We start from the raw sequence: 15,795 nt of genomic DNA, 5'->3' as shown, positions 1-15,795 counted from the left end.
TCAACAAGGAATGAATGAAAACCCAAAATCTCTGTAAATGTTCATTAAAATTAATAAAATTTAATAAAAAAGTGAACATAGAATTCCCACATGATCCAGCTATTTTTCTTCTAGGAATATGTCCCAAGGAAATTAGAACTGAGACATAGAGATATGTACACCTGTGTTCATAGCAGCTTTGTTCACATTAGCAGGAAAATGTAAACAGCCCAAATGCCCATCAACAATTAAATGGATTGAGAAAGTGTGGCACATTCACACCATGAAATGCTATGCTGCACTAAGGAAAAATTATTTCATAAAAAACACTAAATATGGGAGAGTCTAGAGAGCATTATGCTGAGTTAAGTAACTCAGTCTCATAACAACAAGTATTGCATAATACCATTATTGTAAAAATAGGATAATTGAACAAGATGTATATAAATGTTCAAAAGAGAAAAAGGGGCACAAAACAGGGAAGGGGGAAATCACTAGGATAGTAGCAGTTAGTGGGTGGATAGCAGAGTGAAGAAATAGGATCAATTTAATAGGAACTTGGAAAGACATGGTGATAACAGGCATAAATCAATAGTAATTAATTAGATAAAATGCAATTTATAACACAAGATATATGATTGTATGTAAACCAATAAAAATGATGGAAAATATCCCCACAATAATTCTGGACATTTTTCTGGAAATCAAACTAGATCCAAATGACACTGTAAAAGGACCCAGTGGGCACTTGGAAAAACTATTTCAAGTGTAATCACTACGTGCTCTGTCAGTGCAGGCTGCTTATTGCGTTACTGTAATGCAGAATAGGATTCAGAAGAGTATCCAGACTAGGGGGAAACGCCTGGTTATCTACTTCTGAAAATAAGCAAATAAAAATCCTATAAATCATAGCCATTCAATCCTATTATGTATGGGTTTACCATGTATCAGGGCCAGCCCAGTGGAAGCTAACCACAATCAATTCTAAGACATATCCTAGTAATAAAAGTATTTAATTCCATTTCAATGATAAAATAATTTCTAGAAAATATTTTATAACAGGAAAAGAATTAGACTGGTATCAGACTTTTCAAAACTAGCATAAATGTGGCAATATTATTTTAAAAAATCAAATATAAACTAATGATTTTATGTACAGCCTCATCTTCCTTCAAATATCAGGGCTATTGTTCTGAAAGAATATACAGAGTTACTGTGCAGAAAAACATTCAGGAAATAATATATAATGTGACTTTACTAAAAATAATTTTCCAACATTCACTATTTTAGGAAATATCACATGATAAAAACCCAACAGTTATGTACCCAAGTGAGAAGTTTCAACTGCACCAAAAACATTGTTATAAAAACAGCTCACAGTGGTTACTTGGAATCGTAGTCTGACAATTTAGTAAAGGGGAGGGAAGCAGTGGTGGCGGCACCAGAACCAGGGGTGCTGTCCCTGGCCATGGTCTTCAGTGAGGCATAGGGACCATACCTCCGGGGCGGGGAGGAGTGTGTTTCAGTAGGAGGGTGTGCCACTTTGCCCACGGGGTATGCCATCTGGCCCCCAGAGTCTGCCACCCAGGCCCCCAGGGAGAGCCTTCAGGTCGCTGGGGAAAACTGCCTGGTGTATACAAAGAATTTTATCTAAGATACTTTCCTCCACCTCCTTCCTAAGTACACCTATAAGTAACATCTCCAAAGCCCTTCTCTTTGTAACTCACAAGTTTGTTCTCTCTAGGTTTGTTCCCTTTCCTACAGATAATCTTAACACTGAGTATTGCTCCAGACCTGAACCCTGAACCCAGTTCCAGAAACAAATGGGAAATATAACTGCCAGCTAAGGCGTGAAGGAGGATGGAGCTTCAGGGTTCAGCCACCCATGCCCACTGGACACACCTTGGAAAACACTTTGCAGTCCAGAGGGCAATAAACATCAGGAAGATATCTTCAAACTGAACAAGAAGGCATGTGGCTTCAACCCAGGAATATCAGTAAGGTGTTTAAGTGTGCTTCCCTTCCCCCTTCACATCAACACATGAAGAAGCCAGAGAATCTGCACTTCATTCCCAAATGAGAAACCCTCAAGTGAGTAAGACAATTTCTTTGTTAAAATAAAAAATTTATCATCATCGGACTATGCTTACCATTACCCTGTCTCTATTGGTTCCACTGGATCTTTTTTTCTCATTGTTTTCACTCAACCTCGACTCCCCACCCTCCACACCCCTCCAAATTGTGCAGCCCTGTGATTTTATCCCTGACCATCCTCACTCTTCTTCTTCCAACCCTCACCCACTTGTATTCCCATACATGTTCGTCACAATAAAAAATTTGAAAAAACAAACAGCTCACAGAATACCAGTTGAGATACTTCAGCAAATGGATTTAATGCTAAAAATGCTAATTCATTTGTGTCAAGAAATGTGGAAGGCAGCTACCTGACCAGTCTCACTTGGAGAGATTCATATTGGTGCCCATGGCAAAGAAAAGTGGTCCAACAGAATTTAGACATTAACGACCAATATAATTAATAGCATATATAAGCTAAACTCTGCTGAAGTTAATTCAGAATGGCTGCAGATCTACATCCACAGAGAATGCCAGAACTTCAGAAGAAGACATGTAACAAGGGCTAGATTGCTGATGTGTGATGGATTCTGGCTGAAATTAGAGAATAACAAAGATGCTTACCTTTGTTTTATTGACTATACAAAGCCATTTGACTGTGGAACAAAATAAATTCTTGATAACAGTGAAAAGAATGATAATTTCAGAATATTTAATTATGTTCCTGTTGCTTTTGTGTTAGGTAACATCAGGTCTACTACAACTCACAGTGATCCTATGATTAAGAGATATAAACCTTTGCCCTAGCCTGTGCTATCCTCATGATCTCTGATACTCAAGCAATATTACAGTCATTGTATTAATCCCTCTTAGTGGGGGGTCTTCCTCTATTTCACTGACCCTTCTCCACCTTTCCCGTTATCATATACTTTTTCAAGCTGAGTGTTTTTCATTTTTAAAAATCTTTTTCTTTTGAAACAAATTTGTTTTTTAAACTTCCAAGTTCCCACCTCTTTTTTTCTTGTTTCTTTTAAAGTATGATTCCATTTTGTTTTCAGCAGAGTTTTTTCTTCAGCCTTCTTACCTGGGCTTTGGTGGTGGTCATGGGGCAGCACCTGTAGGTCTAAATCTAGGTGGAGGTATTCGGTTCTTTTGGGCTTCACAAGAACAGTTCCTCACCACCTTGCTGTGAATGGCACAACTCACATAATTGTACAATTTCACATAGAGCTTTGGAAGCACATATGTGTCAAAGACACTCACTTCAGAAATGTCCCTGACGGCAGCTGCCTCTACTATATTTCAAATTAGGAAATTCTTAATTGCCTTGTCTTTGATCATGCAGCTGGTGCAGTTTGAGAGAGGAATAGGCTGAACATGGCCGTGGCCCTTTTTTGGCACAACCATTGTTTCTCCTTTTCTTTGTTATGTTGGAAGCAAGGGCCCAAGAGCCTACCCTCTGTTTTAAAGGGAGGGATGTTTCTAACTTGAATATAATTTAAGATATAACCCCACTTTCTGATTTATGCAAAAGACATAAATTCACAAATCTGCCTGATCTAGTTGCTTTTTTCAATAAGGCGTTGTATGCAGTTGCTGTTCCTTGTAAAACAAATATATTGGAAATGGATAGTGAATAGATCAATTCTTCTTCATTGAATCCATCAGGTCTTCTATCCCTTTCTCAGCCTGTCTAAACTATAGCATCTGATGAGTGATCTTGTCGGCAGTCACCACCATGACACGGAGTCCATCTATGTCTTTATTCAGGTGGCATCTGATGACAGATGATACTTCCATGTTGAGGTTCCGGTAGGTGCCCCCGGCGTTCCTGTGGTAGTGGCCCGAGAACATGCCTTTGATACGTGCTTTGGGGAACCTATCTGCCACCTCCTGCTGCACTAGCATGGTGAGACTGAAGTAGTCATTGTCCTTATTCATGCTCTGGAGAAACAGCAGGATGTGCTGGAAGACAACGCATGCTGGCATCTACACTGCCCAGTGACATTCAGCTGCTTGTCCAGCCACTGGTCCTGTGCCAGCTTCAAGGTGGGGCACCTGGAAGCATCATAGAACTGGGAGTTGAGAACCAGGCACAGGAAACCTCCCACTCAGATGCTGAAATAGTCTTCTCCCCACGTCTGGTAGAACTCCTAGATGGAATCAGCTGTGAAGAAGACATTGCCAATGTCATGACTGCCACTGAGAAGACCTGTAGGACGTTCTTGTTGACATTCTTGAACACTTGCTGAAGCTCCCTCCACTAGAGCATTCCTGGCACAGCATGGGCAAGGTCACCGTACAGAATGAAGAATTTGGGTTTGAGGTCCAGTTTATTGAGGGCCTGGACTGCTCGTTCAGTCTCCTGTCCCCTGTCATCACCACCGCTGTCACAGTCCGTGATGGACCAGGCCTTCTTTAGTCCAAACTGTGGGTCTGCCCCTTGAAACGAACCTTTCCATTCTCTTTCCTTTTTCTTAGGAAGGTTACTCCAAGGCCAGGTGGTGCCAGGAACAAGTCCCTTGAGAGGTGACATTTGTCCCACTACTTCATTCCAAGAAGCCCCTGTTCTTCCTTTTTAATTTTCTAACTCTAGCTCTTTGCATATTTCTTTATAAGACTTTGCTTTGTCTTCTTGAGCTACCATTTGAAATCTTCATCTTTTACTTCAGCATTGCTCCCTTTGTTTTGGCCTCTTAATGCTCTGGTACAATTTTCAGAGTGTCTTCTGACATCCATTTTGGTGTTTCCTTTCTCCACTCTTTGTATTTATCTGGATGTCACACATCAACAACAACTAGTATTCTAGGTAGGAAAGCCCAGGAAACAACTCTTCACTGGAAAGAATAATCTGGCCCAACATGCCAGTAGTGCACAGGACAGGAAAATTTCATCTAGGCTATAGGAATTTCCAAAGGACAAATATTTCAACTTACTGAAAAATAAATTATAAAGGAAAGAGAATTCACAGAGTAAAAATATTTTTTAAAAGTTATCCACCAGATTTGAAAGAATTAACTTTATACAATCTCTTGCAATGAAAGTAAGTATAAAGATAGAAACAACTTTTGAAGGTACTATGGAGAGACAGACAAGCAGTATCTGAACCTATGGCAGCCTTAAGACAAATGAATCACACTACATATGCTCTACATTGGGCCAACTTCCTCCCCTGAGAGCTTCCAATTCAGAAAAGAAAAAACCACAGCCCTACCAGAATAACAATCTTTTTGGGATGATAGGACAAAATTGTAATCCAAGGCAGAAAAAGAAGTGAAACTGAAGGACAAGGTTCTAAAGATGAGTAAATTACAGAGAAGTCAAATGCCCCTAAAATCACTGGCTGACTATTAAACTAAACACTTAACTGTGACTCCAAGCTGTGCTAGTAACCTAGGGCTGCATGCCTCTGGCAGTTCAAATCCACCAGGCTCTCTGCAGGATAGAATAAGTACTGTTCTCCTACTGTGATTTACAGTCTTGGAAACCTGGTAGAGGGCTGTTATATGTCCAAAGAAACTTGATAGCAATGAGTTGGGTTTTCTGGTGTTTGGTGTTTCTAGTTTTTCAAGTCACAAGAGTCTCAATACCAGCAATGTTTTCCACTGAGATCCTATAAGGGTGAACTTTAGGAGTAAGGCTAAAGATACACATATGCTGACAAAGCCTAAAATTAGCTGTCAGCAGTAGAAGGTCATCTGTTGGTATGCTTGACTATCTCTGAAGAACGAATACCTACCTTGAGAGCCACTACAATTCATTTCACAAGTTGGGGAAAACTACAAAGCATGCTATAATACAGGGCTAACTGATTAAAGAAGATGAAAAGGAAAAAATAGAAAAATATCAATAAGTGATTCAGATATTGAAATTCAGATGTGAAGTTTAAAATAACTTTTATAAATAATTTTCAAAATGAAAGAAAATATCATTTCAGCAGAGATGTGGAATATAAGACATAAAATTATACTTTAGGACCAAAACTATAAGAACTGAAATTTAGGATATAATAAACTGATTTAGTGTTGTTATAGGTGTTGTCACTTAACTATGACTCATAATGACCCTATGGCCAACAGATGGAACCTTGCCTTTTACTGCATCATCCTCACAATCTCTAGTCCATTATTGCATGCTCAAGTCCGTTATCGCAGTCACTGCCAATTCATCTCCTTAAAGATCTGCCTCTATTTTGCTGACCCTCTATATTTCCAAGAATAATGTCTTTTTTCTAAAGACTCTTAACAACATTCTAAAGGACCCTCTTGAAAACCTGCCCCCCAAATATGTAAGATGAAGTGTCATGATTACTGTCTCTAACAAGCACCGTCAGTTCCACCAGACTGATTTTATTTTTTTCTTTTGGCAGTCCAGACTAGAATCTGCAAGTATAGTCTGTAGCAAGCTGTGTTGCTAAACTTAAGGCTGTATGCTTTTGGTATTTCAAATCCAGTGGTTTCAAGAATACCAATTCAGAGGCATTAATTCTTTTTCTGTTTTCTTAGGCATTATCCACTTTTCACATGCATATGAAGCAAGTAAAAATGTTATGGTTTGGAGCAGTTACATTTTAGTTTTAAAACTGGGATTACTGATCTTCAATACTTTAAAGAGGTCCTAGATACAAGAGCAAAGAGATGGAAGCAACCTAAGTGCCCATCAACAAATAAATGGATAGAACTTGGTATATTCACACAATTTAATACTATGCAGCACCTATAACTAAGGAACTCATAAAATAATACACAACATTGGGTGACCCTTGAGGACATTATGCTGAGTAAAATATCTGAGTCTCAAAAGGACAAATACTGCATAACATTACTATTGTAAAATAGGACTGACATGGAGATTGGGGGAAATGAAGAAAAAGGGGGATAAATAATAAATATTGCATTGGAACAGATGAAGGAAAGAACTGTTTAAAAGAAATATATGATTAGGCATCATATATATGACAACAGTCATAACATAATGTAAGAGTTACATTTCAAAGAGGACTTGGGGGGGGGAGGAGGGAGGTAATTGTGCAGCAATGAATGATTTTTTTTTTTTTCAGGGGGAGAAGGGAGAGGTGGTAAAATATGCAGCAATAAATGAATGAAAATCTAACATTCCTGTAAACTTTCGTTAAAATCACAATTAAAAGAAAAACTTATTAAAAAAATACACAACGATGTCCTAGAAAGCAGCTTTGTCCAATGTGACCTGTCTTTTGATTTCTTGACTGCTGCTACCTGTGGGCATTGATTATAGATCTAAATAAAATACTCAATTACCTCATTCTTTTCTCCATCTATCATGATGTAGCCCATTGGTATGAATTTTTGTTTTCTTGATATTGAAGTGTAATCCATTTTCTTCAGTAAATGCTTGAAATAATTTTTACTTTCTGCAAACATGCAAACTGTTGATAACGTTTTCTTCCAATTTTAATGTCACATTCTTCTTTATATACTTCAGTTTCTCAAATTATTTGCTTGGCATTGTTGTTGTTGTTGCTGTTATGCGCTGTCGAGTCACTCGTGACTCATAGCGACCCTATGTACAACAGCTCTAAACTCTGCTCTGTCCTGTGCCAATCTCATTGTCTCTGACACACTCATCCCGATTGCGCCAGTCACGGAATCAATCCACCTCCCAGAGGGACTTCCCCTCCTGCGCCTGCCCTCCATCTTCGCAAGCATGATGTCCTTCTCCAAGGACCACTCTCCTCACAACATGTCCGAAGTATGTCAGAGGAAGTTTCAGAATCCTTGCCTCCAAGGAGCAGCCTGGTTTAACCCTCTCTAGGATGAATCTGTTTGTTTCCTCAGCACTCTTCTCCAACACCAAAGCTCAAAAGCATCAATTCTCCTTCTAATCCTCCCTGGTCATTGTCCAACTCTCTCACGCATAACAAGTGATTGCAAAGACCATGGCCTGTACCAGATGCACCTTAGTCTCCAGAGACACACCGTTGCTTTTCAGTACTTTAGAGATGTCTCTTCCACAGCAGACCTTCCCATCGCAATACGTCTTTTATTTCCTGGCTGCTGGTGCCAAGAGTGTTGATTGTGGAGCCAAGCAGACTGAAGCTGTGAACAATCTCAATCTCTTCACCATCCATCCTGATGCTGCCAATTGGTCCAGTGGTGAGAATCTTTGTCTTCTTGATATTGAGCCTCAATCCATATTGAAGGCTGCAGTCTTTGTCCCTCTGCAGCAAGCGCTTCAGGTCCTCCTCAGTTTATGGAGACAGGACACATCCCTAGCATACGCCCTTCCCAATTTTGAACCATGCGGTGTTTCCTTGCTCTGTTCTGACGACTGCTTCTTGGTTCAAGTATAAGTTTTGCATTAGCATGATCAAGTGTTCTGGGATTCCCATTCTTCTCAGAGTCAGCCACAGTTTATTGTGATCTACACAGTCAAATGCCTCTGCATAGTCAATGAAACACAGATAGACAAGGTCCATCTAGCATTAGCTATAATACCCCGAGTACCACGGCCTCTTCTAAACTCAGCCTGCACTTCAGGCAGTTCTCTGTTGATGTGTTGCTCTAGTCATTTTTGGATAATCTTCAGCTGAATATTGCATGTGATATTAATGATACTGTTCAATAATTTTCACTCGATTGGATCATGCTTCCTTATCATTCAATATTTTGTCCATAGAATCCTTCAGTATTTAAAGCTGAGGTTAGAATTTATCCTTCAATTTAATCAGTTTGAGAAAATATTCTTCTCTTTTGATTTTCTAACTCCACATTTATGCATATTTGATTATTGTACTCTGCTTTATTTTCTTGAGCTGACTTTTGAAATCTTCTGTTCTCTTATTTAATCATTCTTCCTTCCCTTTGTTTTGGCTTCTCTGCACTGAAGAACAAATTTCAGAGCTTTTTCCAGCATCTATTTTGGTATTTTCTTTCTTCTTGATTTTTTAAAATAATCTTTGCTTTCTTCATAGATTTCCCACCCCCACATCCAGTTACCTCCACCCTCTCAATTTATAGTGTGTGGGGTAATACTTACAGTACCCATTTATTTATCTATCATTTTTTATGTAATTTATAAAAACATGATGTTGTTTTTGATTGCCATTGAGTTGTGCACGACTCATAGCGACCCTATGAACAAAAGACCTTTCTGTAACTATCATTTCTCGAAGTTCATAGAGTTCCCAGAGGCATGTGGTTTAGGAAATGGTTACCACTCCTGCTTCCAACCCTGTCTTAAACTGGGAGCTCCACTCAACACTGTCCACGATGGGTAGTTAGGTAGTGATTTACAAAATCATTGCTCTTGTGTGCTGAGTAGTATTCCATCATGTGAATGTCTCATAATTTCTCTATGTATTCATTGTGGTTAAACATTTGAACTGTTTCCATGTTCTTACGATGCTTGATAACACTACTATGAACATTGGTGTACAAGTTTCCATTTGTGCTACAGTTCTCATTTTCTCATGGTATATTCCAAGCATTGGAATAGCTGGGTCATATAGAATTTCTATGCTCATCTTTCTGAGGAAACATCAAACTGCCTTTCAGAGTGGTTGTACCATTTTACAATTCCACCAACAGTGTATAAGACTTCCTATCTATCTACATCCTCTCCAACATTTATTACTTTCTTTCCTATTAAACTTTGCCACTGCTACTGGAGTGAGATTATATCTAATTATGGTTCTGATTTGGTTCTCTCTTATTGTCAGTGATTTTAAGCATTTCTTTATGTGTCTGTTGGCCATCCAAATGCCTTCCTCTGTGCAAATTATTTCCCTGTCTTTTGTCCATTTTGTAATTGTGTGATCAGTATTTTTCTTGTGGAGGTCCTGTAGGATTCTGTAAACTTTTGATATGAGATCCTTGTCTGAAATGGCATTGCCAAATGTATTTTTTTCCCAGTTGTAGGTTTTCTTTTCACTCTGTTGGAAAAAGTTTTGATGCACACAGGAATTTAATCTTTAGAAGGTCATCAATTTTATCCTCTCCAGATTGTGTATTTTTGTATTTGGATGTATTTGGCAGTCTCTTTATACCTAAACTTGATCCCAGTTTGTCTCTGATGATCTTGATGGCTTTGAGCTTTACTTTCAGGTCTCAAATCCATTTTGAGTTGATTTTTGTATATGGTGTGAAATATGGATCTTGTTTCAACTCTCTGCAGGTTGTTGTTGTTGTGTGCTCTCAAATTGCTTGCAACTCATAGTGACCCTATGTACAACACTTCTGAAGTCTTTCCTGTCCTAACCCAGTCTCACTGACTCTGACAAACCTACCTTCATTGCCCAGTTACTGTACCGATACATTTCATCCAAGGTCTTCCTCTTCTGTGCTGTCCTTCTACCCTTCTGAGTTTCCTGTCATTCTCAAAGGACTAGTCCCTCCTTAGCCACATGCTCAAAGTGTGTGACATGGAGCTTCAAAATCCTAGCCTCCAAGGAGAAACCTGGTTTCACCCTCTCCATGACAGACCTATTTGCTTTCTTGGCAGTCCATGATATATTCAAGACTTCTCCAGCAGAGCAAGCTGTAACTGCTAACAACCTCAATCTCTTCTCCATCTATCATGGTGCTGCCAGTTGGCCCAGTGGTAAGAATCATCATCATCTTAATGTTGAGTTTCAACTCATATTGAAGACTACAGTCCTTGACCTTCTGCAGCAAGCATGTCAGGACTGCCTCACTTTCAGCAAGCAAGGTTGTGCCATCTGCTTAACATAGGTTGTTGATTAGTCTTCCTCCAATTCTGATGCCACATTCCTTGTCATAAAGCCCAGTCTCCTGAATGATCTGTTCTGCATATAGATTGAAAAGGTATGAAGACACTATGCATCCCTGACAGACTCTCTTCCTGATTTTGAACCCTGTAATGCTTTCCTGCTCTGTTCTGAGGACTGCTTCCTTGTTCCAAGTATAGGTTTCACATGAGCATTATCAATTGTTCTGGGATTCCCATTCTCCTCAAGGTTGGTCACAATTTGTTATGATTCACACAGTCAAATACCTTTCATAGTCATTGAAACACAGAGAAATACCCCTCTGATACTATTTGCTTTCTGTCAAGATCAATCTCACATTGGCAATGATGTCTCTAGTGCCAAAACCTCTTCTAAACCCAGTTTGTATTTCTTGCATTTCTCTGTTAATGTATGGGTCTAGTAATTTCTGGATAATCTTTAGCAGGATTTTGCTTGTTGTAGCAGCCCAATTTTGCCAGCACCATTTGTTGAAGAGGTTGTCACTTCCCCACTTGATAGATTTTATTTCCTTGTCAAATATCAGTTGACCATAAATAGCTGAGTCCATTTCTGGGTTCTCAATTCTGTTCCATTGGTCTATGTGCTTGCAGTTGTACCAGTACATGCTGTTTTGGTTATTACTGTTGTGTAGTACATTTTAAGGTCAGGGAGTGCTATGTTTCCCACTTCATTTTTGTTTCTGAGGAGTGCTTTGCTTATTCATGGCCTCTTTCCTCTTCAAACTAACTTGACAATTTCCCTTTCGATCTCCTTGAAAAACAAATTTGATAACTGTATTGAGATTGCATTGAACATGTATATTGTTTTTCGTAGGACTGTCATTTTGACAATATGAGTCTTCCTATCCATAAACAGGAAAGATTTTTCCATTTATTTAGGTCTTTTATTGTGTCTCACAGAACTGTTCGGTAGTTTTCTTTGTACAGGTCTTTTATGTCTCTAGTTAGTTACGTTCACTCTCAAGTGTCTCAATTTGTGGTTGGCTGTTGTAAATGGCATTGCTTTCTTGGTCTCCTTCTCTGAGTTCTTTTTATTAGTGTAGAGGAATACCATTAATTTTTGGAAATTGATCTTATATCCTGCCACTCTACTAAATTGGCCTACTAGCTCTAACAGTTTTTTTGTTGAGTCCTTGCAGTTTTCTGTGTACACTATCATGTTATCTGTATACAGCTATAGTTTAACCATCTTTTTGCCAATCTGGGTGGCTTTTAGTTCCTTCTCTTGTTGTAATGCCCTAGCAAGTACTTCTAATACAATATTGAATAGAAGTGGTGACAGTGGGTATCCTTGTCTGGTCCACGTTCACAAGAAAAATATTTTAGCCTTTCTCCATTGAGAATGATATTGGCTCTTGGTTTTGCATATATACTATGTTGAGGAAATTCCCTCTGTTTCAATTTTGCTGAGTGTCATTATCAGCAAGGAGTACTGAATTTTGTCAAATGCCTTTTCTGCAACAATTGCTAAGAATATACAGTTCTTATTATTTCCTTTGTTAATATGAGAATCTTTGTTTTCTTGATGTTGAGCTTCAATCCGTATTGAAGACTCATACATATAAAGAATTAAAAGAGCCTAAGTAAACTGACTGGAAGAGATCTATATTTGTTATTATTCTAAAGAAAGGTGATCTGAGAGAGTGTGGAAATTATTGAAAAATATCATTAGTATCATATGCAAGCAAGATTCTGCTGAAGATCATCTAAAAATGACTAGAACAGCACATCAACAGAGAACTGTCTGAAGCACGGGCTGGGTTTAGAAGATGTCATGGTACTAGGGATATTACAGTTAATGTTAGATGGATCTTGACTGGAAGCAGAGAGTATCAGAGGGATGTCTATCTGTGTTTCATTAACCATGCAAAGGCATTTGATTGTGTGGATCACAACAAGCTGTGTCAGACTCTGAGAAGAATGGGAATCCCAGAGCACTTGATTGTGCTTATGCAAAGCCTATACTTAGACCAGAAGACAGTCATCAGAACAGAGAAAGAAAACACTGTATGATTCAAAATTAGGAAGGGTGTATGCCAGGGATCTATCTTATCTCCATAACTTTTCAATCTATATGCAGAACAGATTATCTGGGAGGCAGGGCTCTATGAAGAGTAATGTGGTATTAGGATAGGAGAAAAACTCATAAAAATTTGTGTTAGGCAGATGACACAACTCTGCTTGCCAAAACTGAGAAGGGCCTGACACATTTGCTGTAGAAGATCAAATATAGATCGAAACTCAACATCAAAAAAACATAAGATTTTTCACCACTGGTCCTATTGGCAGCATCATGATAGATGGTGAAGAGACTGAGACAGTTAACAGCTTTAATTTGGTTGGCTCCACAGTCAACACTCTTGGTACCAGCAGCCACGAAATGAAAAGATGAATTGCATTGAGAAAATCTGCTGTCAGAGAACTCTCCAAAATACTGAAGAGCAACAATGTCAGTCTGGAGACTATGGTACTCCTGATACAGGCCATAGTCTTTGCAATTACTTGCTATATGTCAGAAAGGTGGACAATGACTAGGGATGATAGAAGGTGAATTGATGCCTTTGAGCTGTGGTGCTGGAGAAGAGTATAGAATATACCATGGACTGCTAGGATAACAAACAGGTTCATCCTAGAGAGGGTAATAAGACCAGGTTGCTTGCTCCTTGGAGGCAAGGATTCTGAAGCTTCATCTGACATACTTTGAACATGTTGCAAGAAGGGACCAGTCCTCAGAGAAGGACATCATGCTTGGGAAGGTGGAGGTACAATGCAAGAGAAGAAGACCCTCGATGGGATGGATTGATTCAGTGACTGGGGTAATGGGGTGTGTCAGAGACAATATGATTGGCACAGGATAGAGCAGCATTTAGGGCTGTTGTAACATAGGGTCACCAAGAGTTGCAGGGGACTCAAGGGCACAAAATAACAAAAACAAAAACAACATAAGAGAGAACAGAAATGTAAGCAAGATTAGTAAAAGGGAACAAAATTACTATTTCCATTTAAAAGCAACTGTAAGAATTATGGCATAATTTGGTACAGCTTGCTGAAATTTATTTAAAAATAGGGCTTTCAAAAAAAAATAGGGCTTTCCCCCCACCCCATCATTCCTATGACACTAGCCTGGAAACAGCCCAAATACCCACCCACAGTCAAATATATTTAGAAATTGTGCTGCATTAACATGATGAACACAATCCTCAGGAAAAACAATTTTGAAAATGACTCCATAATTTGGGAGAGACTGGAGGGCATTATGCTGAGTGAACTAACTCAAATTTCATAAGGATAAATACTGTGTAAGATCATTACTGTAAAAATAGAAAGATAACTAATAAAACATGTATGGGCCTCCAAAGGACGAAGGGATGAGAGCAGAGAGGTGACTGTGGGCTGGGGGGAAATCATAGGGTCACACAATTTGGTGGGTAGAGGAAGGGGGTGCTGCAAAGGAAATGGGAAAGATCTGGTGGGGATCTGGAAAGAAAGGGTAATGGTGGGCATAGCTCAATGATGATTAATTTTATAAAATTTAATGAAGGAGAATGTATGAAATACAATGTGAATGCAGTATAGTGTGAAATACAATGTATATGAACTTTGTAGGCAAAACAACATAAAATAAAAAAGTTAAAAATTTAAAAAAGGTAGAAGATGATTAATACTGCATTAAGACCATTATTGTGAAAACAGAAGAATTAACTAGTAAAATGTGTATAACTGTCTGACGAGGGAAGGAGAAGGGGCAGGGGGCTGAAGGTGGTGAGGAGGGGAGCTATTTGGGTCAGAGTGTTTGATAAGTGGAGAGAGGGGGTGAAGGAATTGGGAAAAATCCAGTGGGAAACTGAAAAGATGGTGTAATAGTGGCACAGATCGATGGTGATTAAATTTATAAGACAAAATGTACAGGAATGACCATATGAAACACAATGTGGATGGAAAATTTTTCACTCAAAAAAACCTAGAAGATGGTGACATGGGAGAAACCAAGGAGTGAAAACAAGATGGTTCATGAGTCTATAATTGTTGATGTGAAGAATTATGGAGCTAATTATCCTATTTTTCCCCCTACTTCCATATATTTGACATTTTGTCCATGAGAAAAGTTTAACATTATACCCTCTTGATGAAGAAATTTAACATTTATATACTAAAATAAACACTAGTACCTTCCAGTCTTTGAATTTTCGCTTTCACAGAAATGACAGCTTCAAAAGGTGAAACTCTCAACTCAAAACATGTTCCCGTCAATGTTTCAATGAAGAGCTCCATGGTATCATAGAAAGAAAGTTTGTAGTAAAGTGGTCCCACATTATCTTCATTGAAGAATGGAGGTTCTTTTTTGTTATCCATTACTTTGACTTTTCTAATTCCTCTGGAATATATTGTAAGTAACAGTATTCCAGTTCTAGCCAAGTCAACTTTGTACATTGGTTATAAATATTATAGTTCATGTTTTGCGTTCTGTACCTAAAAAATAAACAAACAAAAATATTATTGTTTTAACAAGTCTATCTGAATGTCTTTGCTCTTCCATAAAGACTTTCTGAACAATTCATATCTACTTCAGTCTTCCAGAAAATCCTCAACTCATTTTAGCTTAATTGCCTAATTTCACTTGTCTCAGAATTGCTCATCACCTAGAGTATAAGTTATTTAGAACAAGCAAAATGGTAATAATTTTTCTGTATCTTTCAACTGTTCAGTAGAATTTTGTTTTGTTTTTAAATTATTATTAAATTTTATTACTTTTAGTGAACATTTACAGAGATTTGGGGTTTTCATTCATTCATTGTTGCACTGATTTCTCTATCCTCCTCCCCAGTTCGTTCTTCTCCCCTCCCCCCCCCGAATGTCTGTTTTAATTGTCCAATTGCCACAGTGCTTGTCAAAGCCAGTTCTGATTAATCTCCTTTGTCAGTGTGTTCTTTGCCATTCCCTGTCTCTCCTCCCTGAGAGAGACTTCATCCTGATTCATAAGGAAAAGGGGATGGC

General features: G+C 38.5%; 1 protein-coding gene across 1 annotated transcript in view; it reads right to left on the bottom strand.

Annotated features, from left to right (window-relative positions):
• ZFAND4 (zinc finger, AN1-type domain 4) overlaps positions 1–15,231 on the bottom strand; it is a 90,720-nt gene extending 75,489 nt beyond the window's left edge. The window contains 1 exon segment of the mRNA XM_006897717.1: positions 14,970–15,231. Coding sequence (XP_006897779.1) covers positions 14,970–15,231 — 262 coding nt within the window.
• Positions 15,232–15,795: the final 564 nt, after the last annotated feature.

This window comes from Elephantulus edwardii, unplaced genomic scaffold (assembly GCF_000299155.1).
Source record: "Elephantulus edwardii isolate Elephantulus edwardi_28Jun2011 unplaced genomic scaffold, EleEdw1.0 scaffold00213, whole genome shotgun sequence".
NCBI lineage: Eukaryota > Metazoa > Chordata > Mammalia > Macroscelidea > Macroscelididae > Elephantulus > Elephantulus edwardii.
Note: the sequence above shows the minus strand (reverse complement) of the source record. Positions and strands in the feature narration are given on the sequence as shown.